Source organism: Macaca mulatta, chromosome 9 (assembly GCF_049350105.2).
Source record: "Macaca mulatta isolate MMU2019108-1 chromosome 9, T2T-MMU8v2.0, whole genome shotgun sequence".
Taxonomy (NCBI): domain Eukaryota; kingdom Metazoa; phylum Chordata; class Mammalia; order Primates; family Cercopithecidae; genus Macaca; species Macaca mulatta.
The window spans coordinates 125,980,611-126,006,748 of NC_133414.1; the positions used below are offsets into that span (position 1 = coordinate 125,980,611).

Here is a 26,138-nt window from a genome sequence, read left to right on the forward strand (position 1 = left end):
ACCTTCTACTCAACTTTGCTGTGAACCTAAAACTGCTCTAAAAAATAAAGTCTTGGGCTGGGCACAGTGGCTCACGCCTGTAATCCCAGCACTTTGGGAGGCTGAGGCAGGCGGATCACAAGGTCAGGAGATCAAGACCATCCTGGCTAACACGGTGAAACCTCGTCTCTACTAAAAATGCAAAAAATAAGCCAGGCGTGGTGGCGGGCACCTGTAGTCCCAGTTACTCGGGAGGCTGAGGCTGGAGAATGGGGTGAACTTGGGAGGCAGAGTTTGCAGTGAGCCGAGATCGCACCACTGCACTCTAGCCTGGGCGACAGACACTCCGTCTCAAAAAAAAAAAAAAAAAAAAATTAGCCAGGCATGGTGGTGGGCACCTATAATACCAGCTATTCGGGAGGCAGAGGCAGGAGACCCACCTGACCCCGGGAGGTGGAGGCTGCAGTGAGCCACTGCACTATAGCCCAGGTGACAGTGCGAGGCTCCATCTCAAAAATAAATAGATAAAGAAATAATAAAGTCTACTAAAAACAAAACAAAAAAACCAAAAGACACTAGAACAAATTTTATATTAATTTTATTTAGGTATGCATGTCATATAAAAGTTTCATCTCATAATTTTAAAGATACATAATTACTTATATATATAATACTTCCATCTAGTTTATTAATTATCATTAATCCCTGGTCTCTGAATCTGCCTCTGCTTCCTCTTCCAAGGCTTGATGCAGAATATAACTGCCCATGGAGGGCAGGGGACAAGAAATTAAGGGTCCCAGGGAGACCCAGTTTCAGTTATCCTTGATGACACTGAGAGGCATTCAGCACCATGAACATGTTGTTCAAACATAAATGAGAAAGTAAACTATCTGAATAATCTCACTGAGGTTTTTCCACACAAAGTGCAGTTCATATCTCTATAGATTTAACTACTAACAAGCTACATCCAAGCGACAACTACTACTGAATACTTGGAGGTATCATCAATATCCGGCTTCCAATTTCCACTCTCTAAAATATTTCTCCATTGTGTTCCTAGATTTCCAGGTGCCAACATTTACGGTAGGTATGATTTTCTGGGGCTTCAGCCACTGGACAAAGCGCTTCATTTCTAGGTAGCTGCTGTGTTCACTGTAAGGAATTCCTGTAATACCAAAGAAACGAAGTTGTACACTAAAATCAAATTAATTTAAAAATACACAATCCTAAAATAGAATAAAACAAAAGAGAAAAGCAATCCACAGTATTTTTGTCAAAAACTCCTTGGTGCTTTAGTTTTCATAAGAAAACCTGTTGATATCTTTTATGAATAATAAAGATTAAGACATTAAAATGATGCCGATATGGTTTGGCTCTGTGTCCCCAACCAAATCTCATCTCAAATTGTAATCCCTATGTACTGTGGGAAGGGCCTAGCTGGAGGCGACTGGATCATGGGGGTGGATCTGCCCCCTGTTGTTCTTCTGATAGTGAGTGAGTTCTTGGTCAGGCATGGTGGCTCATGCCTGTAATCCCAGCACTTTGGGAGGCCGAGGCAGGCAGATTACCTGAGGTCAGGAGTTCGAGGCCAGCCTGGCTAACGTGGTGAAACCCCATCGCCACTAAAAATACAAAAATTAGCCAGGCGTGGTGGCTCATGCCTGTAATCCCAGCTACTCGAGAGACTGAGGCAGAAGAATTGCTTGAACCGGGTAGATGGAGGTTGCAGTGAGCCAAGCAAGCTCTTGCCACTGCACTCCAGCCTGGCGACACAGCAAGGTTCTTGTCTCAGAAATAAATAAATAAATAAAATAATAATAATAATAAGAAGAAGAAGATAGTGAGTGAGTTCTCAGGAGATCGGACGGTTTGAAAGTGTGTGGCATTTCCCTGTTTGCGCGCGCTCTCTCTCTCTCTCTCTCTCCTGCTCCACTAAGGGAAGACATGCTTGCTTGCCCTTTGCCTTCTGTCATGATTTTAAGTTTCCTGAGCCCTCCCAGTCATGCTTCCTGTTAAGCCTGTGGAACTGTGAGTCAATTAAACCTCTATTCTTCATAAATTACCCAGTTTCAGATAGTTCTTTAAAGCAGTGTGAGAATGGACTAATACAGATATGAAACTTAGAACTTTCAAAAATCTATTACTTTTTTGTGTGTATATTTAATAACATGCATTTCTAGAGAGTCCTATTTAATTAGGATTTTCTTCTTTTTAAACAATTCCTCCTTTAGACACTTCACTTAGCTACAGGTTTCAGGAAAATATGGAAGAAATATGAGTCAAATGTGAAGAATAACAAGCAGGAGACTCTCACTTCCAGAGCAGGTAAGTGGATTTGTCCCCAAGCTTTGCACACATAAAAAAAAAAATAGGAAACCCCCCCCCCACACACTTTATCTTCTTTATTGAAGATCAAGTACCACAAAGAAAGGTGAAAAGGGTCCTATTTTCAGTATGCTAGGGTCTTTAGAGGCTTAGGGTAAATCACTGGTCTGGTGACACGTCAAACATGTTTCCATCAGCTGTCACTACAATAAGCCAACTCTGAAGGCAGTGGTAAACCTCCTCCAAGGATGAAAACAGGCAAGTCTGTATCTCCTGCTGTCACCACATCTAACCCATCATCTTCCTGCTCCCAATCTCACACTGTCATCTATACTTCCAGTATGTAACCACAGTAGTCCTTTCAAGTAATTCTGTAATTTCTTCTCAATATCACTGATCACAAAGTGAAATGATCTATATTTGTTAATGTCTATCTACTAGTCAAGCTCCTTTATATCAGTTTACAATGGACTAGACACAGGATTAGAGTTGTAGAGAGCTTTGAAAACTCTTGAATTATTAAATTCTTTGGTGCCTGTTTTTGTTGGATTTGAACTTTACAACATTTTTAAAAATGTAAAGTAATTATAAACATTAAAAGTCAGAAAATTTAATAACTATACCATATATTGAAATGTTTCCTTTGGTCTGGGGAATAACATCTGCTATTCTAGGGAACTTGTTAGAGTGTGTCCATCCTGTAGGTCGAAACGCCAAAATCTGATTGTATTTCCCACCATACTTCTTCAAATGATTCTGTAAGCCCTATTAAATAAAAATAGCACACTGAGGTCAATGGAGACGGGTTATGTGGAATAAAACAGACTGATTAAAGATGTTATACTGGCGCAGGCGTGGGGAGTTTTCACTTTTTAAGCATTAGCTTCAACAACCTAGTGCCATACTTCTAAAAAATAATCACTGAAAAAATATATAAAATATTTTCTCCTTTACTTATCTGAAGTTAAACAAGTACAGTCTGGAAAAAAAAAAGTATAATGAGACAACTTTAAACACAAGCAAATAGGTATAAACAAATTACAATTCCGATAGCTACCAAAAACAACAAAAAAACTACTCTCCAAATCTTACTCCACAGAGATAATATCAACAATGGTAAACACCAATGCAAACATATCTCCATGCATATACACCAAAAGGGGATAGCTAGGTGGACAGAAATAATTTTATGCGAATAGCATTATACTCAACACAGAGATACATTTTATAGCTGCTTAATAGCATTCTTTTCAGGTGTTTAAGACTTTTACCCTTTAAACACGAACTAGATTTATTTTAAAACTTTTCATACCACTATTGTTCAAAGTAATATGCTCCCCTTATAAGTCTTGAGTAAAATAAAACTTCCCTAAAGTAATCATAAATGATGACGTTTGATAAAACTCTTAGAAAATCAATGACCGAAGTTCAGTCTTTGAAAGATAAGAGAAATACAGTTAAAATAATAATGGCATGAGGGATACAAAAAATCTAACACTTTTGGTCTGGAGATGAAAACCCATAGTTTCAAAGACTTAGAATGAATAATAAAATTCATTTTGTTGATGAACTGGTAACAATCCTTTGATCTCTCTTTTGTATCAAATAAGAGCCTTTTATTAATTAGAAGTGAATATAAAAATACCTACCATAAGACAACCATATTTCTTACCAATTACTATGCACACCAAAAAAGTTAAAGTTATTGATACGTAACTAAATTTCCATTTCAATATTCTTGGCTCTGCAAATTTGCAAGTTTTTGCCTTGCTCAGTCTAGGACCTAGCTAATGTAATATTATTTGTTTAATCACTATTCCTTCTGCCCTTGTCCTCACAAAGGAAGAAAATAAGAAACTGAGGTTTAGAGTAATTATACATATAATACATAAACTGAGTCCAACTTTCAATACACATCATCAAACCTATCCATTCCTATTTGTCTCTGTAAAACCATCCAGAAGAATTAAATGATAACTAATATTTGCTTTTTGTGGGACAAATTAGAGTTACCACATAAACATCATTAACCTGTACCATAAACAAAAACTTCGGGTATTATCATATAAGCCAAATCTACAGAAAAAAAGACTACCAGCAGCTACAAGTAGCCCATTAACCACAATTTGAGAACTATTCTCATGAGGAAATTTATTAAGAATAGTTTAGTCAATATGAAATCCCTGATTTATGACTTGTCTCTCTTTATTAGTTTATTTGTAACCAGTTTGGGAGAAAAATACTTTTAGCAATGTTACCAGAAGTATTTTTTCAGCATGCAAATAATCATCTATAACATCACTGTTACAACAATTTACCACAATCAATCAGTCAGGTTTAAATCAGTTGGTAGTCAACTATGTAGCACATACGTGAACTTGGGATGTTGAACTAGATAGCATGAATGGTATTATTTATAGCCTTTCAAAGGCTTTCAGGCATACCCCGGGCACCTTGAAAACTGTATTAGGATTACCTTTTCACAAAAAGTAATTATGTCTCATGAAACACAACTTTTGGCTGGTAAAAAAAAAAAATGGCTCTAATTACAAACATCAGCTTCTGCTCCATGTGTGTTTTGGAGGTAAGAAATCTTCCAAGGCCAGGCACGGTGGCTCACGCCTGTAATCCCAGCACTCTGGGAGGCCGAGGCAGGAGGATCACGAGGTCAGGAGATGGAGACCATCCTAGCTAACACGGTGAAACCCCATCTCTACTAAAAATACAAAAAATTAGCCGGGCGTGGTGGCAGACGCCTGTATTCCCAGCTACTCGAGAGGCTGGGGCAGAATGGCGTGAACCCGGGAGGCGGAGGTTGCAGTGAGCCAAGACCAAGCCACTGCACTCCAGCCTGGGCGACAGAGCGAGACTCTGTCTCAAAAAAAAAAAAAAAAAAAAAAAAGAAATCTTCCAAAAATATGTAGGTAAACGAGGGACAGGGGAGGAAAAAAAGCTTTTCACAATACGCTGTTTTATATTTTTGCTTTTACCATTGTGAATGTATCACCTATTTAAAAACATTTTAAATATGTATTTCCATTATCATTGCTGGAATGTTTAATAAACAAATATTAAAAGGAAAAGAAATCTTCAAAAAATCAATACCCAGTCACTTTAATGGAGGAAGGGGAGGGACGATTGAAGGCAATACCAGTAAATATCCATTCTGGTGTTACACAGTTGCTAGGGTCAGTGTGGAGGAAAAGAGGATACAGATTTCACTTTCTGCAAACTTACAGCCTAGTGGGCAGGAGGTCAGTAAACCCCACCTCCTAATGGAAACCACCTGCTCTTTCTCAGCTTTTTCTATCTCTCATCATGTATTATACCATCAGCACCTAGGAGCCTTACAGATTGACCTTTTCACAAAGAACTTGTGTTTTATTATAAAATCCTAGATGTGGAAACATACAGACTTGACTATCAAAAATATAGATTTAATGACTCCAGATCACTCCTCCAAGGACACTAGCCTCAAAAAATCATTCAGAATCAACATTTCTGAGTTATTAAAACCAACTTGAATTCCTGTATTAACAAGTTATGCTTAGGCCAGACGTGGTGGCTCACACCTGTAATATGAGCACATTGGGAGGCTGAGGCAGGCGGATCACTTGAGCTCAAGAGTTTGAGATCAGCCTGGCCAACATGGCAAAACCCCATCTCTACTAAAAATACAAAAATTAACTGGGCATGGTGGCACATGCCTGTAATTCCGGCCACTTAGGAGGCTGAAGCATGACAATGGCTTGAACTTGGGAGGCAGAGGTTGCAGTGAGCCAAGGTTGCACCACTGCACTCCAGCCTGGGCAACAGGGTGAGACTGCTCAAAAAAAAAAAAAAAATTACGCTTGAGTAGTAGTGAAAATCTAAATCTTGTTTAAGTTGGGATTTGTAAATATATGCTCTCTACAAGAAGGCCATATGCATCAGAACGCACAGTCTGTAGAGTGGTAGGCTGCGAAAGAACTGTCAGAGAGGAAGAGGTGGCCCTCTTCCTGTTCAAAGTGGATGCACCTCATTACCTACTTTTCAGGTCTTGCTCAGAAACCTTACTTCATCAATTATTCTCTTATCTTAGATTCTCTCTGTCCCTCACAACATAAAAATCCTCATCTCTGATGGCCAACAAACAAGCAACCCTCCTCCCTTTGGCCATCAAAGTATCCAGCCCCTCTTCACGCCATGCTCTAGTCTTCCTGCCTCCATTGCCTCACCGAAAATTCATTCTTTTTATTTCATAAACACAATAACAAATGTGAAAATACATTGTTTCATGCATTATGTTCTGAATTTGTTTTAATATACAGGTTTGATGTATTCAATTGCCAGGTGTCAAAATGTTAGTATATGGAATAAACTTTAGTTAGTATACGAATAAATCTGACAAATAAGCCCCCAAATCCCAGCAAGGTCATACCATATGTCTTAACTTACACTTTAGAACTAATGTTCAAACTTCCTCTTAGGATACACTTCCACTATTTCATTTAATTGTCATAACAAGTAAATTTTCAATATTTATCAATCTAGAAAGGCTTAATATTAATACAGAATAGAATAGACCTGAAGTAAAGTAAGAACCTCTTAGATTCTCCACTCATTTCTCCACTCACCCAGAAAGAACTGGAAAATTATCTTAAAAATTGAAGGTTTTAATGACCAGATAGCTGCATACCTTTCCATTTTTGTTCCTTCCTATATGTTAGTTCTCTAGTTCCTAAACTTCTGGTGGGCATATGAATTACTCTACAGAGTTGCACATCTGGAAAAACTATGAACATTTAAAATTCCTCTTAAAAGATCGTCTAGGGCAAATTTTACTATGGGTGACTCTATTATAATTGAATTCCTGTAAGTTAAATGTAGTTTAAAATCATAAGATTACCTTTTTTAGTTCACCCTAAAAGACATATCTCTTGAATGCTTACCTTAAAATTAATTTGCATCATTGGGAGAAGGTGAACCAATGAACTGCACATGTCGGTAGTGATGAGTGAATTAATTTCTGGTATATTGAGGCACCGTAGAGTTTTATATTTTTCCTGGGACATGCCCACTTTTGAACCTAAAACATCAGCAATGGCTATGGGCAAAAGAAAAGGTTAAAAATAGTAAACTTGCAGCTTGTGAAAAAAATAGTTACAGCTTAAGCAAATTTTAAGGTAAGAATTTACCAAATAAAAGGAAATTCAAAACATTCACACTTTTACCATGATATCTCAAAAAGACAGAAACATTTTGTTAGTTTACTGTGTGGAATAAATTGTGAGAAAACCAAATAATTTAGTTTTAAAGGCTTACTATTTACTATTTAAAAACTGCAAAAGTGTATAGAAAGTGGATAGAGGAAGGGAAGGAACTAAATTTGAAGAAGTTAAAAGCCCCGGCTTTATCATCTTTAATGTTTGATATAATGTGGCCATACTTAAGATGAAATAGAAAGTATTTTGCAAATTAGTACAATACTACCTGGACAAACTAAGTTATACATCCAGAAATCATTTAGAAACAAAAATTAAAACTGCTAACATAATTATTATCCTCAAAGAATGCAGCGATACAACTATGCATTAATCATCTTTCAAAGTTTACTAAATAATAATGTAGCACGGGCAGTTGCTCTATAAATTTCTTATATCTAGAAAGCCTAAATTAAACACACTTATCAAATGTTTCCCTAAAGTCAAACCTTTCAAAGATTAAATGTTTCAAACTATCAAATTTTCCTTCAACTTCAAAGGTAATATTGAATCATTACAGGAAATAATTATCAAATGCAAGAGTAGAAACTTAAAGGGTTTTATGCAAAAAGAATCTGATCTTTATAATATATTAATGTAAATTAGATACACCTATCACTTACCTAGGAAGACTTTCTCTTTTCCAATAGAGTAAGTGCCACAGACAACAAGAGTATGTGGGTTTAGAGTTAGAGCCTCAAAGGCAGTGTTGATGGCAAACTGGATAACCTCTTGCTGAGATGGAAAGGTGTATTCTGGGCTACAATATCTGTAACATGGAATCATGGTACTTACTAAAAGAACAACAAAAAAGCCATCACCTTAAGCTGGATGCTATTTTAGAAAACAAGCATTAGCAACTTACATACAACAGCAGTATAATATATTAACACCACAAGTTATCTCACTGCCTGTAGTTAGAATTATTTACCAGTTACTACTAACTTATGATCAAATTGTAAGTTTTCAATATATCTTTTTCATTATATTTCTTTTATCACTCTCAAAAAATTGTCTTTTTGAAGACTTTTTTCCCCAAGAATATTTCTAGCAAGCCAGCTATTTTAGTTATAAATTATAAAACTCAGTATCTTTTATTTAACTCCAAACACTATCAAAAAATCATATTGATAAGGATTATATCTGGACTAAAGATTGACTTAATAAAAAATGATTAAAGTAATTAAACTAAACATGAATTTAGTGAAACAGTTTTAAATCAGTTAATATTGACATGGTTGATATTAATATCATTCTTTACAGACACAGAATATATATACTATGTGTATATATACGTATACGTACACACACACACATATACACACACACAAATACAACAGATCCAGTTGGTTCTATCTCCATACAGTATAACCCAGTGAAAAATTAACTCTAAGCTACTATCTATCTATCTATATTTGAGATGAAAAGCAAGCACTTTTTCACTAAAAATGTAATAAGCCACAAAAAACAAACATTTTTCCCAGTTTTTGGAATTGTTTTTGCTAGTCAACCATTAGAGAAGAGGAAGAAAAACTTTCTCATTAAAAACCCATGAGGAAATTCAGAATCATATCAGAATAGAACTAGGTAACAAAAAAGGATTTTTTTTAAAAAAACTTATTTTCTTAATTTATCCAGTGCTTAAAACTCATATAGAAGAGTGGAAAAATCAGTTACAATGTGAGAAAACTGGATGCGGAAAGACCATCTTTTACTAAAATATCGTACCCAAACGTACTTCTCCTTGAAACAGGTTGAAATGGTTAAGATAATTTCTAACAAGTTGGTGAGATATTTTAATATATAAAATCATGTCATATACCAGAAATATATACAATTTTTATTTACTTAATAAAGCTAGGGAGAAATACACACACAGTTAAAATGTAATGGCTTATGCCATTATATTTATAGTACTCAGGAATTCAAAACTGTCACTTATAAATTATCTTTTAAGAAAAGAACAACAGTAACTTTGGATACCCAAAAACAGAATCACATTTTGGCCTCTGTCTTCTCTTCACAATTAGTAGCTACACAGTTACTCTTAAAAGGGTGTCTTCCTAAAGTTTGCTCCTAAGTTTTTCTTCCTTGTTTAACAGGCTTCTCATATAACATGTTTTCAAAAATAAATTGCAAAAAAAATGAGCTGTAGTCAGTTAACACATGCAATCTCAAATTTGCCCTTAACCAAGTATATATGTATTTTTCAAACAGCAGCCCTCTGATAAAGAGCCTTAAAATAATGATTGGCAATAAGCCGTCATTTTGATAACCATAATACAGAGAGCAAAGGCTGTCAGTGGGAAAAGGAAGCACACACAAAAAACCTCTCTTACGTGGTATCTAGGTACAGCATATGGACTTTCTGGTCCGCAAGAAGAGAATGTTCCATGCTGGGATCTGCTCTGAAGTCTCCCGTGTGTAATATGACAGTACCATTAGGAAGATAAAAGAGGATCATGACAGCACCTGGACAGCTGAACACAAATTTCAAAGGAGTGTTCTTAACACAGGCAAGCACCTCAAGGAACAGTATCTATTTCAATTATCACCAAGTTAGCACACTTTACTAGCTGACCACAATGACATAGCACTGCACTACAGAGGAAATGCAGCACTTCAACTCAAGGCAATTTACATCATAAAAAGAACTGATGTGCAGGAAAGGCAGACCCAGGTTGCTCAACCTCCACACATTCCCAAGAAAAGCATGTCTTCAGGATTGGCCCTTGGCTGGCTCCTGGGAAATGAACTCTGAATCCTAGGAATATTATGCCTGGTAAGACTGTTTTGTATGCCTGAGACATCGAACTATGTGATACTAGCTTGATGCTAACTTTGTGATCTATGGTGAAAACCCCATAAAGTTGACTTTAAAAATCAGAACTTGGCCACCCATAGTGGCTCATGCCTGTAATCTCAGCATTTTGGGAGGCCGAAGTGGGCAGATCACCTGAGGTTAGGAGTTCAAAACCAGCCTGGCCAACACAGCAAAACCCCATCTCTACTAAAAATACAAAAATTAGCTGGGTGTGGTGGTGCGCGCCTGTAATCCCAGCTACTTGGGAGGCTGAGGCAGGAGAATCGCTTGAACCTGGGAGGCAGAGGTTGCAGCAAGCTGAGACTGTGCCATTGTACCCCAACCTAGGCAAAAAGAGCAAAACTCTGTCTCAAAAAAAAAAAAAATCAGAACTCAAACTGGCAATTAAAAAAAAAAAACAGCAGCAAAATTAGCAGACAAAAACTTAAAGGCAACCTAATGTAATAGCTTGGCCTGGATTTTAGGAAACCTGTATTTAGTCTTCTTTCTCTTCATCTATGACCTCTATGGTACAGAGGGCTAACATTCTATGGAAAGCAGAAAGCGGCAGAGTTGATAACATGAATGTGTTTTGACAACATGAATGCTGATAGTACTTTATATTAAAAGAAAAAAAGAGGGAAAAATAGAGGCTATTTCCAAGAAACAAAAATCTTCCAAATCTCTAATATCTAAAGCCTGAATGATTTCTTAAAGAGGGGTAGGAGGAGATAAAACTGACCCTCTAATATCCGAATGGAGTACAAGCTGTTAATTTATATATATGATACTAAAGAAAATGGCAAAATGTTATCTTGCAAAGAACAGCAGCAACAATACGTTAAGGTATTTTAAAAAATAAGATGGAATCTCAGATGTCAAGTGTAGTAATTTAAACCGGATAAAAAAATGGGTTAGATAACATTTAGAGGATCCCTTTAATTTTAATCTCTGCTTCTATAATTGGGCACATTATTTTTCAAAAGGAGAAACATCTTACTCAAGTTTTAAGAAATATCAAGCATATTAATTATAATGGAAAAAGTTATTAAATAATCATGCCAATGTGTTGTCCTTTTGAACATTTAAAAAATGTGCTATTAAGATGACTTTAATACTTACTGATTGGCATCAAGCAAAACAACTTTGACACCATTCACGACACATTCAGTGTCCAGTGGCAATGTATGAATATATTGTTCTTGCACATGAAGTTTGTTCTTCAACAAATTGCCAGTTATCTGCAAAACAGGACGTGCTTATCGCTGATGCAGTAAAACATTAAATAAGTATTTTATTTCGTATCTAGTTTAGAACCATAGCATCTTAATAACATCCCTTTTCCTGCTCATATTTAAGTAAACACTCCACAACGCCAGAAAGAATTTCCTGTAATGGCTGTGCCACTACTCTGCTTGAACATCGTCACTGACTTCACCTCATCTGTGAAGAGTCAATCCTCACTATGACATACAAAAGCCTGACTGATCTGGTTCCAGCCCATTCCTGTGGATTTGTCTCCTATTATTCCCTACCTTGCGTTCTAGCCATTTTGAATTATCTGAAGTGCCTGGAATGGGCATATTTCTCAGGTGCCTGTGCCTTTACATAAACTTTATTCTCTACCTAGAATGCTCTTTCCTCTGCCTGGTCCTGGAATCAGACAGATTTGCATACAAGTTCAGACTCTGCCATTACTATCTCTGTGACCTGGGGCATGTCACTTAACTTCTCCAAACCTCAGGTGTTTCATTAATAAAAAGAATTCTTGAAGCACGCTTCAAGAATGCTGTGAGGATTAAATCAAATTCTAGTTCAAGCCTTTGGTAATGAGCATTAAAGTGTTCACTTTTTAATAATTAGTTCAAGGTATCTTTTACCACAAAACTGTGTCTAACCTTAGCCCAGGACAGGGTAAAGCACTCTCTTCTCCCTACTCCTAGGTACTCCATTCATTTTTCTATTATAATACCAATTCCAATGTGGCATTATTTATGAATGTTTCCTCTGGAGGTTATAAGCTCCTTGAAGCTCGATACAGTCATGTCCCTCAGTATCTGCAGGGGACTGGTTCCAGGACCCCCTGAGGACACCAAAATCTCAGGATGCTCAAGTCCCTTACATAAAATAGCACAGTATTTGCATATAACCTATGCATACCCTCTTTAAATCATCTTTAATTATAACACCTAATACAATGTAAATTCCATGTAAATAGTTGTTATACTATATTTTTAAATTTGCATTATTTTTCATTGTTGTATTATTTTTTATTTTTGAATCTTTTCGGTTGCAGTTGGTTGAATCTATGGATAGGGCACTCACAGATACAGCAGGCTGACTGTATTTTGCCTAGAATCCATTTAGGCTTTCAGTGAATGTTTACTGAATGCAACTTCTTGTTTTTAGTACTTCGTGAAATAGTTTATCTTTTGTTTCCATGTAATAAAACATATATTTTCTAAAAACTGAAACTTGATGTTAACTCGTTTAACTTTAGAACTTTTATGTGGAATATGTTTTCTCATATTTTTTTCTAGTAGAATGAAAGATCTGACTGTTTTAATTATTCTTTTTTAACGAAATTGCTTAGAAATTCACAGCATTCTACAAAGTCAAAAGTTAGAATACTAAAACTTACCTCACTACAATAAACTGGAAATGTGAAGTGTTTAGACAATCCAGCATAATGATCAGAATGAAAATGTGTGAGAAAATAGGCTGTGCAACCTTCAACCATGCCATACTGAAAGGCATCAACTGTAAAGCCAGTTCCTGCAATAAAAATACCAACACAGTAGGCTGAGCAAGAGCTAACAAAGATACCCAATTTGATGATAAATACTGAATGAACCCTCTATCCTCTTTACCTCTTATTTCCAATTTAACTATATTTAAAAACTTATACCACATAAATTTAGCAAAAGGTAACACTAAATATGAGAATGTCTTAAAAGTTTCTACCAAGTATCTCAGTATAGAGACCTTTATTTGTGAATAACTGCACCAAAGAATTTTTTAAAATTCTAGGTTACAAACCAATTACTTCTTTGTTTTAACTAATACTTTCATAATACTTAGCACTTGACTTCTGCAAAACAGCAAAAGGAGAATGCTAACTTTCTTCTAAAACATGAATTTTCAGTGGGGGCAGTATTGATCTAAGGAAGCCAAAATGCTTGAGGGCCAACATAATCTCACATATGACACAAACAATGTATCTATCATCTTTGAATTTCGCTGCACAGTCAAACTGGAGAAGAGGGGTGGGAAACAAGAAAAAAAATGTCTAAAAAGGTTCCTTAGAGGAGCAGTGATGAAGAAGAGGTTGAGAAATACTGTTGTAAAATGTGCTCATGCAAGAAATAATTAAGTGTACTGACTGGCGATGTGCAAATAAATAAGCATAACTTCTCAATTCTACTGAGGCTTATCAACACACGGTTTTAGGATCATTTAAAGTATAGAAAATTGGCCGGGCTCAGTGGCTCACGCCCGTAATCTCAGCACTTTGGGAGGCCGAGGCAGGTGGATCACAAAGTCAGGAGATCGAGACCATCCTGACTAGCATGGTGAAACCCTGTCTCTACTAAAAATACAAAAAAAAATTGGCTGGGCATGGTGGTGGGTGCCTGTAATCCCAGTTACCTGGGAGGCTGAGGCAGGAGAATGGCGTGAACTCGGAAGGCGGAGCTTGCAGTAAGCTGAGATCACGCCACTGCACTCCAGCCGGGGTGACAGAGCAAGACTCTGTCTCTAAATAAATAAATAAAATAAAGTACAGAAAATTAATCAAAATAATTATTAAAAACACCACTTGTGTTATGAAGTATATAAATGCTATTCTATATATAAATGCTATATTAACAAATTATAGATCTAGAACATCAATAAAGCACTTTAAAAATCTTTCAGCAACCAAGTATATGCTGGCAGCAACCAAGTATATGAAAGGGCAGAGAAACTAAGTTCTAATACGGTTTTTAAATTTTTGGCATTTACTATGATAGGTAAAACCTGTGACATTTCCCATCTTTGAAACTATTTAGTACTTTGCATTTCTCACAAGCATTTAGAGGCTGCCTTTTATTATAGTTATTTACAGAGATGCCTTTCCTCCTTTTGTATTAAGCTGAATCCCTACTCCTCTCTTACTAATCTTTCTATAGCCTGTAATATCTACCTAACTAGTATAGTCACTTACATAGAGGACATGTTTAATAGAAACTTGATGAACTGAATGGAGCAAAAAAAAATAAAATAGGCAAAAACCAAATCTACGTTAGAGGCTCATGAAGTATCACAAAAGCAAAGGAAACACATACGAAAAATTGTTTCACACACACACACACAAAGTTCAAAAATGTTGTCTTTGTTGATACATCGAGTATTGATATTTCAACTTACCAGGTATTTTCTTGTAGAACGGACATGTCTTTTTTCTTGATCCTCCTACATTAGATGACTCTGGGATTTTCTTGTTCCCCCTTTGCAGCCCACCATGAGCTGATTTTGTGAACACTTTGACTTTACTTAAATTGACTGCTTCAGATTCAGTATTAATAAGGTGATCTGATCTCTTCTGATACACTCCTTCCTGCAGTGAATTTTTTTTACGTCTCTTTTTTTGACGCTGTGACCTCTCACTAGAAAGTTCCACAGAAAGCTGACTCTCATTTAAATTACTTGCATCAAATTCTAAATCACTTAAAGATTTTTCTGCCTTCCTCTTGAAGTGCGAGGACCTCTTTTTGTTAGGACTTGGAACTGGATTTAAGTTTATCCCTTCTAATGCACTTTCCCCTAGCAATTTTTCTTCTTTTCTTTTGGGAGGTAGTCCAAAGTACACACCTATATCCATTTGCTTCATTACCTTGGTAGAAGGATGTCTTGCATTACACTCAAGACCAGAAGGCAATATTTTCAAATACTTAGGAGCAGGTGTACTAGAAAAGTTTTCTGTATTTAAAATTGTAGCTTTACCAACGGGCACACCATCTAATGCCTTTCTGCAGCAACATGCTGAGTTAGTATTATTCTTAGCATTCAAGTTCTCACTTGATAATTTTCTAATTTTACTTTGGGTTGGTTGGGAAGAAAGATACCCTTCTCCCTGACTTTCAAAAGGTTTCAACATTGAACTCTTAACTAACGGAAGAGAAACCTGATTGTAAACAGCTGATTCTTCAATTACCTGTTTCTGTTTATTTGATTGAGCTGAGTGAAATTCTGGCTCATCTTGTTTTGCTTTAGCTACCTGATGAACAGAAGCAGCGAGCTTTCCTGCCAATGCAGGTGGAAACAACACAAAATCACCACCAGTACATGCCAGATCATAAGGCAAAGTACTCTCATTATTTTGGGAAATAGGTTGAGACAAATCATTTAGACTATTGAATCTATACAATCCTTCATCATACTTATCCTGAGTTAAGAAGCTGTTCATTTCGCGGCAGCTCTCATCCTGGTCCTTCAGTAAGGGACCATGTCGTTTTTTAAAAAAAGCACAGCTGTCATCATCTTCTTCGAGGCTGCCATCTTTAGAGCTTTCGGTAAAAAATAGTTGTTGTTGTGAATCATCCAGTTTTTCATCGGTATCGTGAGTGTCTTCATCACTTTGAAGTGGAGAATAGGAGATTCCACAGTCGCTAAAGTCATTTTCTGGCAATGGTAAATTTATGTGTTCTGAGTTGTTTTCAAGACGCAAAGCAACTCCTACCAGTTTGTCATTCTCAACAAATTCTGTAAATTGTAGAGCTTGTTGGGACGTTTGGATATTAGCAGAAATCTTTTCACTGGCTTTGGCTGGAGATGGAGACTTTTTTAAATACTGTGTCATCAGTAAGGGATCACTTGAAACCGAGTTATCGGTTTGGCTCTGATACGAAGACCATCTTTCCTCAAGACTACAAAGAACACCTGACTTGGTCTCACTGAAACTGCCACCTGACGCAGGTGATGGGCTGCTAAAAGGATGATCACCAGCCCTGCTTTGAGCTAGCAGGAAGTGAGTGTATCTCTTGTAATGAAAAGGAATGGTTGAGGTACACAGAAGACCATCAGGACATTCTGAAATTTTAATAAAGAAAAAAAATTACAGGATCAAAGAATATACTAAGCTTTGACAACATTAGCAGTATAAATTGGGTTCCATTATTTAACATTCACGTTGTATACAATAAAAAGTAACAATTTTAATAAGAGTAGTTATAATTGTTGATACGCTGAACAAGTTTTAGATTCTATTCTAAGAATAGAATTTGAGAAATTGGTTAATGATAAGGCTTTACTAATTTGGAAACTATTCCCTGTCATACTACCATGATTGAGAAACTTTCTATAAGCCATCTTGGCATATCCCTGTATATGTTAATTTCCAGGTTTATAAAAAAATGACACCTCCCTCCCCTCAAAAAAGATGTTATATTTCTTATATTAAATTAGAAAACGTCATGGCTTACAACCTAACTTAAAAATGCCTCTTAAAAGCATTTGTTATAGAATGGAATTTAATTCAAGAGAGCCATCTGAGAGTCTATTCACAGGAGTTTAGTGAAAAACGGAAGGAAAATTTTTTTGAGGTGGCTTCATCCATAAGACATTTCACCCTAAGGTCTTCAATCACGGACTCCAATTTCCATTCTTGATTTTCAAGTTACATGAAAGCAAATTACTAGCAAATTTATGAGGTTTTCACTTGCTATCCTTTTATGGGAAAGGCTAATGCCAAATTTAAAGAAGAGGTTTTTTGTGTGTGTGTCTTCATGCAGTACTTTAAAATAACTACAGGTTAACAATAAAATTTATTCTGAATCATAGCTAACATGAAAGCCATATTGAGTATTTTTTTATTTTACTGAATTTAACTTTTTTAGATGAAACAATCTATATATGGAATATAAATGATTTTAAAATATAAAAATAATCACAACAACCCGTTGTCCATATATATTCCAAGTAGGATTTTCTACGTTAAATACTTATTACATATTTTAGAAGATTAAAAAAAGCATACTTTTATTATCATTTGACACATTTATTGTTAGAATCTTAATCACCTAAGACTCCCTCACAGTTCCTCTTCCTGTATACATTAGCATGATGACTAAAACATAACCATATTTAGAAACCATACTATATCTATGCTTTTTTTTTTTTTTTTCAGACAAGGTCTCACTCTGTCGCCCCCGCCAGGCTGGAGTGCAGTGGCATGATCACAGCGCCCCATAGCCTCCACCTCCTGGGCTCAGGTGATCCTCCCACCTCAGCCTTCCAAGTAGCCCACCACACGTGGCTAATTTCTGGTATTTTTTTTTTTTGGTAAAGACGGGGTTTCACCATGTCGCACAGGCTGGTTGTGAACTCCTAGGCTCAAGTGATCCGCCTGCCTCGACTTCCCAAAGTACTGGGATTACTGGCAAGAGCCACTGTGCCCAGCCTATTTATAGTTTTCTAAGGAGTTCCATAAAAATAACCAACTGGGCAAGTTACTTGACTTTTAAGAACTTTCATCTATAAAATGTCAATACTACCTACCTTATATGGTGGTTGTGAAAGTCGGGTAAGTAAACAGTGTGAAAGTACCCAGCATAGTAAGGATTCAATTAACATTTATGGAAAATAATCCAGATACTTAGGAACTTTTATGAAACAACCCAACGTATTTAAACTGTTTTCTAGTCTGCCATTTTCTTTACTATTATACCGTTGACAAGTATGGGGGGTGTCTCCCAGTGTCCCATCTCTCTTTTAGTTTACTGCTTGCCTTCCTTGTTTCACTGAATTGGTATGTCTGACCTAATGAAGACTTTTTAGATGATTTAGAAACTGCTAGCTTTTCTGCAGTCTTACCTGTTTCAGAGCGTGGTGGAGAATCCAAACATTCAAAAACATGCCATCGAGGTGTCTGCCCTATCAATGAGGAAAAAGGCATCTGGCAATTTGGACAGTATCCATCATAAACTGGACGTATCTTTGGGGACACGCGTTGGCTTCTGTGAGTTCTACAGAGCTTTCCTGGAGTAGTCTCCTTGTCTTGGGTGTGCTGAATACTATCTCCACAACTTGAATTCTGACTAGAAGCTACAGAAGTCTGACAATCTGCATTTTCAAGGGGCATTTCATGGTCCTTCACCTCTTTAGCTTCTGTGGCTCTTTTTCTGTTTCTATTCCGTTTTGACTGGTGTTTTCCATCTGTTCCTTTTTCAACAGATTTTGGAATATTTTTAGAGCCATTATCTGGATCAACTCGTTTTGGTTTTCTTTTAGATTTGTATTCCCAAATGTCTTCTTCGGAAATGTCTTCTAACATGGCAAAATGATTTTATCATTCAAGAAGTATTAATCTTAAGTAAATTGAGAGTCCATTTCTTGTCACAAGAAGTTATAGAATTATTTTGCTGGGAAAACAAAGGTAACAAAACCCCCACCAACTCAATGGGAATCTGGAATGTTGGTAATGCACATATTAGCAAGCTACAAACCTTGTATCTGACAACACCTGCTGTTCCATACATACCACAATAAAACTAAGATAAACCTATCACAGGAGCAGCAACTGTGGAGTTCTCCATTATGGGTGCTATTTCGTTCAAATATCTTGTCCTTTTCCAGGACTTGATTCATAAAAATAAGAATAATACTTCGAAAATTAAGCACTAATGGGAAATATAGGTTCAACAGCTTAATCTTAGAATGAGCTTTGTAATATTGTTATGAAGCTACTGTCGTTCTCTCAAGTGGACAACCGTCCAAATAATTCATAAATCCAACCACACTCCCTGGACAAGTGGATCAACAGGTATCCTAAACACTAAATGGCTATCTCAGTTTACCAACAAAACTAGTCACAACATAATCAAAGAGATGTGTAATTCGCAAAAAACTGCGAAGTCACTGCCATTATCCACGACTAGTGGATACTCAACCACTTCAGTTTCCCGGGACAGTCCATGATCTTCCTCCAGCAGCAATGAACAATCCCTGCACAGTGAACAAGAAAAGTTCAGATATGTGAAAAAAGTTCAAATATGTGAAACGGTGGGCTTGTATTGACGTCTGACTCCGTATTGCACCCATGGTTCCGAAGGTGGCCAGCCCTCTGTCCACCTCAAAACGGGGTCACACGCCAGCCTCTCCCTTATCTTCTGGCATTAGAGGCTGCAAGGCCAGGAAGCGGGGCCTTAACCCTCTCCAGGAAGCACAGCCAGCTCCAAAAAAGCCCTCAGAGTCCTCCCCTTTTGAAGACTCTGAGGTCTGCCCTCAAGGACCCTCGCCGCCGCCCACCTGCCACTCGGCGCCCCAAGGGAGCCGCTCCAGCTGCATCCGCTCCCCTCCGCACCCCCACCTAAAAATCTGTTCGCACCCGCACTTTCAGCACTCCCAGATGACAAAACGCTGTATTTGTAAGTGAATGCCATTCGCGCCAGTCACTCCCAGCTTACAAAACCTTCTCTCTGGAGGTTATCCCTACCCCCTTTACCTTTAGCGTCTTGGCGGGAACAACTTCCCGCTGTCATTGCCGTGTCGAATCGGCGGATGCTGGTCAAAGAGAGAGACTTTAAAAATACTTTAAAAAAATAGGTTGCTCTTTTAAGTCCTACGGATTTATTGTATTTTATTTTTGTTCGGAAGCCTGCTAATTCCCAATGTGAAGGGTGGGGGATGGTTCCCTTTGGGCCTCTGGGAAGCTGTTCCTGAGGCCTCATTCCATGTTGAATCTGGCGCTCTCAATGTCCAGGCTCGGCTGCGGCGTGGGGACCGAGAAGGGGCGGGGTGGGTCGGGACGGCAGTTTAATTGCGTGCCCGGGAACTGCGCCGATTTGGACTTTTGGCACTTGGAGGTATGCTTTAAAAAGAAAAAAGTGTCATTGGCGTGGAGTGGGGCTAGTGGAGGGTGAAGTGAATGCGCCGTTTGGAAACCACAGGACAGTGAACGTTTTGTCTTTCCCAGCGAGACTCTCCCGCGAGCCCGGCGGCCGCCTCGGGAGCCCGGCGGAAACATGGCGGCGCCTGGATCCCGTGGCCGCAGCCTCTCCGGCCTGCTCCCCGCGCAGACCTCGCTAGAGTACGCCCTGCTCGACGCCGTTACGCAGCAGGAGAAGGACAGCCTGGTCTACCAGTATCTGCAGAAGGTGGACGGCTGGGAGCAGGACTTGTCAGTACCCGAGTTTCCGGAAGGTGAGGGGCTGGCGTCGGGGTGGGGGCCCCTCCCGGCACCTCCCCTTCCTCGGGGACGGCGCCCTCGCCCGAAGCGGGGGGCTAAGCGGGTATGTGTCGCTGGCGCCCCAGGGAGTGGCCCTTCGCCTAACTTGGGCCGCTGCTCGCGTACTCTGCAATTCCCAGGGGTCCCCAGGCGGCCACCGACTGGGGGTTTCCCTGGCACGGGGTGGATACTCGCCTGTGTATCCTGAGTCCTGCCCGCGCCTGATAGTCAAGTAGACACTCCGTGAGTGTTAAGTGTCTCCGGTGGCAATGATTGCAACGTCCACACCATTCTGTCCATTCAGTGTGGTTCCCCAGTGTCGTCTCATCTTTCGGCATCATCTTGACACTTATTGATCACTTTTTCATGTATAACACACTTCCTTTTTTTTTTTTGATACGGTGTTTCGCCGTGTCTCCCAGGCTGGAGTACAGTGGCGTGATCTTGGCTCACTGCGACCTCTGCCTCAGCCTCCTGAGTAGCTGGGACTACAGGTCCGCGCCACCACGCCTGGCTAGTTTGTGTGTGTGTGTGTGTGTGTGTGTGTGTGTGTGTTTAGTAGAGGGACTAGGTGTGTGTGTGTGTGTGTGTGTGTGTGTGTGTGTTTAGTAGAGGGACTAGGTGTGTGTGTGTGTGTGTGTGTGTGTGTTTAGTAGAGGGACTACAGGTCCGCGCCACCACGCCTGGCTAGTTTTGTGTGTGTGTGTGTGTGTGTGTGTGTGTGTGTGTTTAGTAGAGACGGCGTACCACCATGTTGGCCAGGCTGGTCTCGACCTCTTGACCTCAAGTGACCCTCCCGCCTCCGTTTCCCAAAGTGCTGGGAGTACAGGCTTGAGCCACTGCGCCCTGCTTGCCACACACAGTCCTAAACATTCATTCACCTCTATAGCCCAGTGAGGTGCTCGTATCATTTCTCTTTTACAGTTGAGGAAATAGAAGCACAGAGAGGTTAAATAACATGCCCAGGGCCTCACAGCTGATAACTGCCCCAGTTGGATTATACAGACCCTAGATTTGCTGGTTTCTTAGCTGTGCTGTGCTTCTCCGTTCAAAGTCGTGAAACTAATACTTTTAAAAATTAGAATCAATTATAGCCTATTTCCAGGGTTTAAATCCTGGCTATGTGAGCTTTTGGAGCATGAAGGAATAGATATTCCCAGCAGGGATGTTTGTGAAGCACATCTTGCCATGATAAATGAAAACGTATTTTACCTTCTTTGGATGGGAGTAGCTTTGCTTTGCCTGGTGGTTCTGGCATGTGTCCTGGCGTGACACTGAAACCACATGTATAGTTAATTGGTTGGATGTGGCAGAGTTCAGTTATCTCATGGGAGGTATACCGGAACCAGCCTCTAGAGTATTTGGTGTCTTTCCAAGCCTTTTGCACTACCCACCTTGAGAAGTGCTTATTTTTCCTACTATTAATCTTATACTGGATTTGAAATATTGTGGAATTATTACAAAAGAATTGGGTACATGAAAGCTTATCAAATCAAATAAACTTTAAAATATTGTTTACATCTATACAAATAGATGATTTAAAAAAATTTTGGTACAGAAGGTAGTTATACAGTTAAGTACACTGTTATAAACAAGCAGGCCATCAACTGGGATTTGGGGAATGTTTTTTATTTTCTAGTCTTGTTTGTATTTACAGGGAGTGTATTTTATTCCCATGAGATTTGACTTCTGTGACTCATAAGTAAAAAAACACAGTAAAATATTCAGGGTTTGTGTTTAACATAGTATGATTTTCTCCTGGACCCGATTATTGAGGACAGAATGCTGGAAATGACTATTTTCTTGGTTTCTTTAGTGGTAAACTATAATCAAGAAGTCATACACATAACTTTATCTAAAACACTGTATGCTTTATTTCTTAGAAGACTTACGTGTTTATGGGTGACAGTGCAGTGTAATGGGTAGATTCACACAGACCTGGAATTAGATCCTTGTTATTTCCATTTTGTTGTTGTGTGATTTTGAGCCAGTTACTTGACCTGCAAGGCTTATATTTCTCACTTGCAAAATTGAACTATTATTTACCTTTCAGGATTATTATTTGTTTCGAAAGTAATATATGTAAAATTCTTAATTTACAGGAAAGCTTACTAAATGTTAGCACCTTTTTATTGTATTCATTGTAATTATTGTTATTATAAAATACATTATTATTAAGTCTGGTAAGTATCTAGCACAGTAACTGAGATGTAATAATTCTTTCTATACCCCCAGATCTAAGCCACTCTTGACTGTTTACAGAAAAATCATAGAAGACAGATTCATAAATATTTTGCAAGTAGGATATGAAATATACATTAATTAGTGTGAAGTTTTGTATGATCACTTGATCTGGTATATAATTAATACTTTAGCAAAATGGATAATTGAGGTCACTGTATACTGAAACCTCATTAGTTTGGACTAATTGACCCAAATAATAGTTTGATCTGCAGATTTTTTTTTTCTAGAATTTTGTTACGATTGAGTAGCTACAGTTATTGTTATTAGTCATTAGTTGTTACTGTTTACTTATTCCTCTTAACTTTGGCTTTCAGTTGCTGCTATTCTAAATACCTGCTTCAAGGTATAATTAATGGTTGTAACAGCTGCATTAAGTTATTTATAAGCAGTAAACTTTGTTTTCTTAAATTGATTAAATAGAGATGCTGTACTTTATTATTAGTTAACAAAATCTTTCTTCATAGTACAGAGTTTACTTTTTTTGGAGGAAAGGGAACACGTTTTTCATCAATATTAATGTTACCTCAATGAAATCTATAACAACAATAAGTGTATTTTGCTTAACTTTACATTTAACATATTTTATTTTGTATTTACGGTCTCATTCAAATCCAGAATATTTCAGTTTCTTCTCCTTTAGGAAACTGGCTTAGGCATTTTGTATGTTTATCCTTACACACATTTCACTCCTTTTTGATGTTTAGTTATGTCTTACTATTCTTAAGCTTGACCTTTATTCTGGGTAGCCCATTTATATCTAATTGTTTATGTAATTAGGTTGATTTACTATTTGATATTTCTTCCTTTTTTTTTTCTTTTTGCCTAAGTGTGTTGCCCTTACTCCTTTTCACAGACTATTACACTCTTTCTGAAAGAATTTAGTAGCTTTTTCTTGCTTTATTTGCGGACGGCATTATAATAGCCAGCTTTCCCATCCTCTATTCCTCCTGCTCCCCAACCCATACCCCCATCCCTTCCTTTTCTTTCTTCCCTTTTTGGGCTTTTAATCTCCATTGATTTGCCTTCTTGGTCTTTTCTTCCAAACCACAAATAATCTGTTTAGTCACAGTCATACAGATATGTCTTTTATTTCTTTTGTTGATAGAAAATGATGGTTCATAGTAAACAATAGTAAATAGCATGCAACTGCCACAGCCTTTAAATGGTGCTACTTTCTCTTAAAGTGTTTGACTATTCACATTAGTCTTTAAAAAAAAAAAAAAAAGGATCACATTGTAATGGAAAGTTTCAGGTAAATTCCTTTTCCCTTTAATCATTGTAATTTATTTTATGTAAATTTCAGGATTAGAATGGCTGAACACAGAAGAGCCTATTTCTGTCTACAAGGATCTATGTGGAAAAATAGTCATCCTTGATTTCTTCACCTACTGCTGCATAAACTGTATTCACCTATTGCCTGATCTCCATGCATTAGAGCACACATACTCTGATAAAGGTATCTGCTCTTTAATTAGTTTCTAACAGACTGTTCTGGCATAGTCACTGGAAGAGTGGCTGACTCATTAGCTCATAGGAGAATGAACATTTGGCAAGACTTCAGTGATTCTAAAAGTAATCTCTAATCTATGACATGTACCTTTTCATAAAGGGTTAAGCTTAGTGATAGTGGTCTGCCTATCTAAAGAACCAGCATTTAGTATATGGTTTTTTTCTCTGAGGCTAAGGGCGTAATTTGCTTTTTTCATGATCAGGTATTTTAAAAGGTCTTTGTATGTTGAGGTTTACTTAAATTTTTTCTATTAAAAAAATAAAATATATGACCTTAATTTTATACTCTTTTCACTGTGATATAAAGGTTTAAAGTTCTTATTAGGAAATGTGACTAGGCTTTCATTAATATTGAATGACATTAACTGCAGTGGAATGCCAAATATAACAGATACTCTTTCATTGACCCTGCTTCATTAAAAAATGATTTATTACAGCTAATGTTTTTCAAAGCACACTAGGAAATCCATTTTTATGGTATTACAGATTCTAAAGATGTAGATTACACTTATTGGCTTTAGAAGTTTGAAAAATTAATTTTTTTTTTGTTTACTGTCTAAAAAAAGAGCATGGGAGTAAATGAAATTAATTAAAGGTACCATTTAGTTAGGTTTAAATGAATTGAAGCACTAATCTTAGAGTGGATTAAAAAAAAGAGATAGGGTCACTAATCCTGTGATAGTAAAGATGAGAATAGACGATATATGTACAAAAGTAAAAGATATTCTGAAACTAAACTTTAAAGAGGAAGTGATAGAGAAATCTTCAGTGCAACTTAAACTTCAGATGCTTCTGAATTGTAATAGATTGTATATTAAAATTACCAAATGATTTATCAAGAACTCAAATATTTCTACTAGCTAAATCCTGTTATTAAAAATATATCTGTATGGATTTAAGAAATGTGGATATCTTATCTCCTAGGTTTTGGATGCCAGTGTTTCTTGTTCAAGACATCACATTTATTGAACATGTTGTTATGTGCAGGGTACTCTGCTAACTGCTGAGGAAATATGTAACAAAATTGAATAAAAAGCGTATGGAACCTGAGGAAAGGAGTAAGTCACTTTGCCTAGAAACATTGGAAAAGATTTCTCAGAGAAGGAAACAATTGAGCTAGAACTTGAAAAATGAGCAGGAGTGCAGCTGAAAATGAAAATGGGGCAGAAGGGACAATCCTGGCTGAGGAAGCGTCAGGTAAACAAGCATGGAAGCACAGAGGAGTAGGATTCTTGCTCCAAGAACAGGTAAATAATTTAGTGTGGCAAGATTGTAAGAGTTCATGGTAAAAGTAAAAGGAGACAAAGGTAGGTTAGGTTAGGACCACCTTGTGAAATGCATTGTATAGCGTTCTTAATAGTTTAGACTTTTCCTTCTGTTGAGGATACAGAGATATTGAAGTTTGTTTTTGATTTGTTTTTTAGTAGACAGATGACATTTGTGTTTTAGAATGGCATTACACATGAAGTTAAGAATCTCAAAGTTTACCAGTTCCATACCTAAGATCACCCCTAAAAGACTATTTGGTGAGCGTATGGTTAACCCCATAACTTAAGCAGATTCAGTGACTTCCTAGAATGGATCCTTATAATCGCCTACCACTTTACTGGAAACATTGTTTTTATAGCGTATTGTGACAAAAAATTAAAAATATCTTTATATACAAATACACTTCTGAAAAGTAAAATACTTTGTAAGTGGAGCAAGAATTCACTCTCAGTTTCAACAAAGAATCACAAAGCATACACAAAGAACAGGGAAGTGTGGCCCATTCAAAGGAAAAAAAGTAAACCAATAGAAATTGTCTCTGAAAAATACTTGATAGCCTATC

General features: G+C 37.4%; 2 protein-coding genes across 12 annotated transcripts in view; one reads left to right on the forward strand and one right to left on the reverse strand.

Annotated features, from left to right (window-relative positions):
• Positions 1-560: 560 nt before the first annotated feature.
• Positions 561-20,072, reverse strand: DCLRE1A (DNA cross-link repair 1A). Of its 2 annotated transcripts, none has more exons than XM_015148218.3 (10): positions 19,832-20,072; positions 18,202-19,332; positions 14,758-16,419; positions 12,992-13,125; positions 11,473-11,591; positions 9,887-10,027; positions 8,171-8,316; positions 7,236-7,390; positions 2,928-3,069; positions 561-1,144 (listed from the first exon to the last, which is right to left on the reverse strand). In XM_015148218.3, the coding sequence occupies exons 2-10, from the start codon at positions 18,659-18,661 to the stop codon at positions 984-986; spliced, it is 3,120 nt and encodes a 1,039-aa protein (XP_015003704.3). In that variant the 5' UTR covers positions 18,662-19,332; positions 19,832-20,072; the 3' UTR covers positions 561-983. The 2 variants fall into 2 exon arrangements, with proteins under 2 accessions (XP_015003704.3, XP_015003706.3); XM_015148220.3 differs by having other exon boundaries at positions 19,715-19,882.
• A 67-nt stretch (positions 20,073-20,139) lies between these two features.
• The window catches only part of NHLRC2 (NHL repeat containing 2), a 53,464-nt gene continuing 47,465 nt past the window's right edge, over positions 20,140-26,138 (forward strand). For 2 of the 10 annotated variants that reach the window (XM_015148221.3, XM_028826885.2), the window contains exons 1-3: positions 20,140-20,192; positions 20,303-20,529; positions 24,102-24,254. In XM_015148221.3, the coding sequence (XP_015003707.3) occupies positions 20,352-20,529; positions 24,102-24,254 (331 nt within the window). In that variant the 5' untranslated portion in view covers positions 20,140-20,192; positions 20,303-20,351. Of the gene's footprint in view, positions 20,193-20,302; positions 20,530-24,101; positions 24,255-25,231; positions 25,555-26,138 lie in introns of all 10 variants that reach the window. The other 8 variants (XM_077947551.1, XM_077947554.1, XM_077947550.1 and 5 more) reach the window with 8 other exon arrangements.

Excerpts from the sequence above, each read along its gene's own strand:
- DCLRE1A (XM_015148218.3), bottom strand. The coding sequence starts at position 18,661 with ATGTTAGAAGACATTTCCGAAGAAGACATTTGGGAATACAAATCTAAA. Across the intron at positions 10,028-11,472 it reads GTTTTGCTTGATGCCAATCA|CTGTCCAGGTGCTGTCATGA; the intron begins GTAAGTATTAAA and ends ATTTGTGTTCAG. Across the intron at positions 3,070-7,235 it reads TGATGCAAATTAATTTTAAG|GGCTTACAGAATCATTTGAA; the intron begins GTAAGCATTCAA and ends TTTATTTAATAG.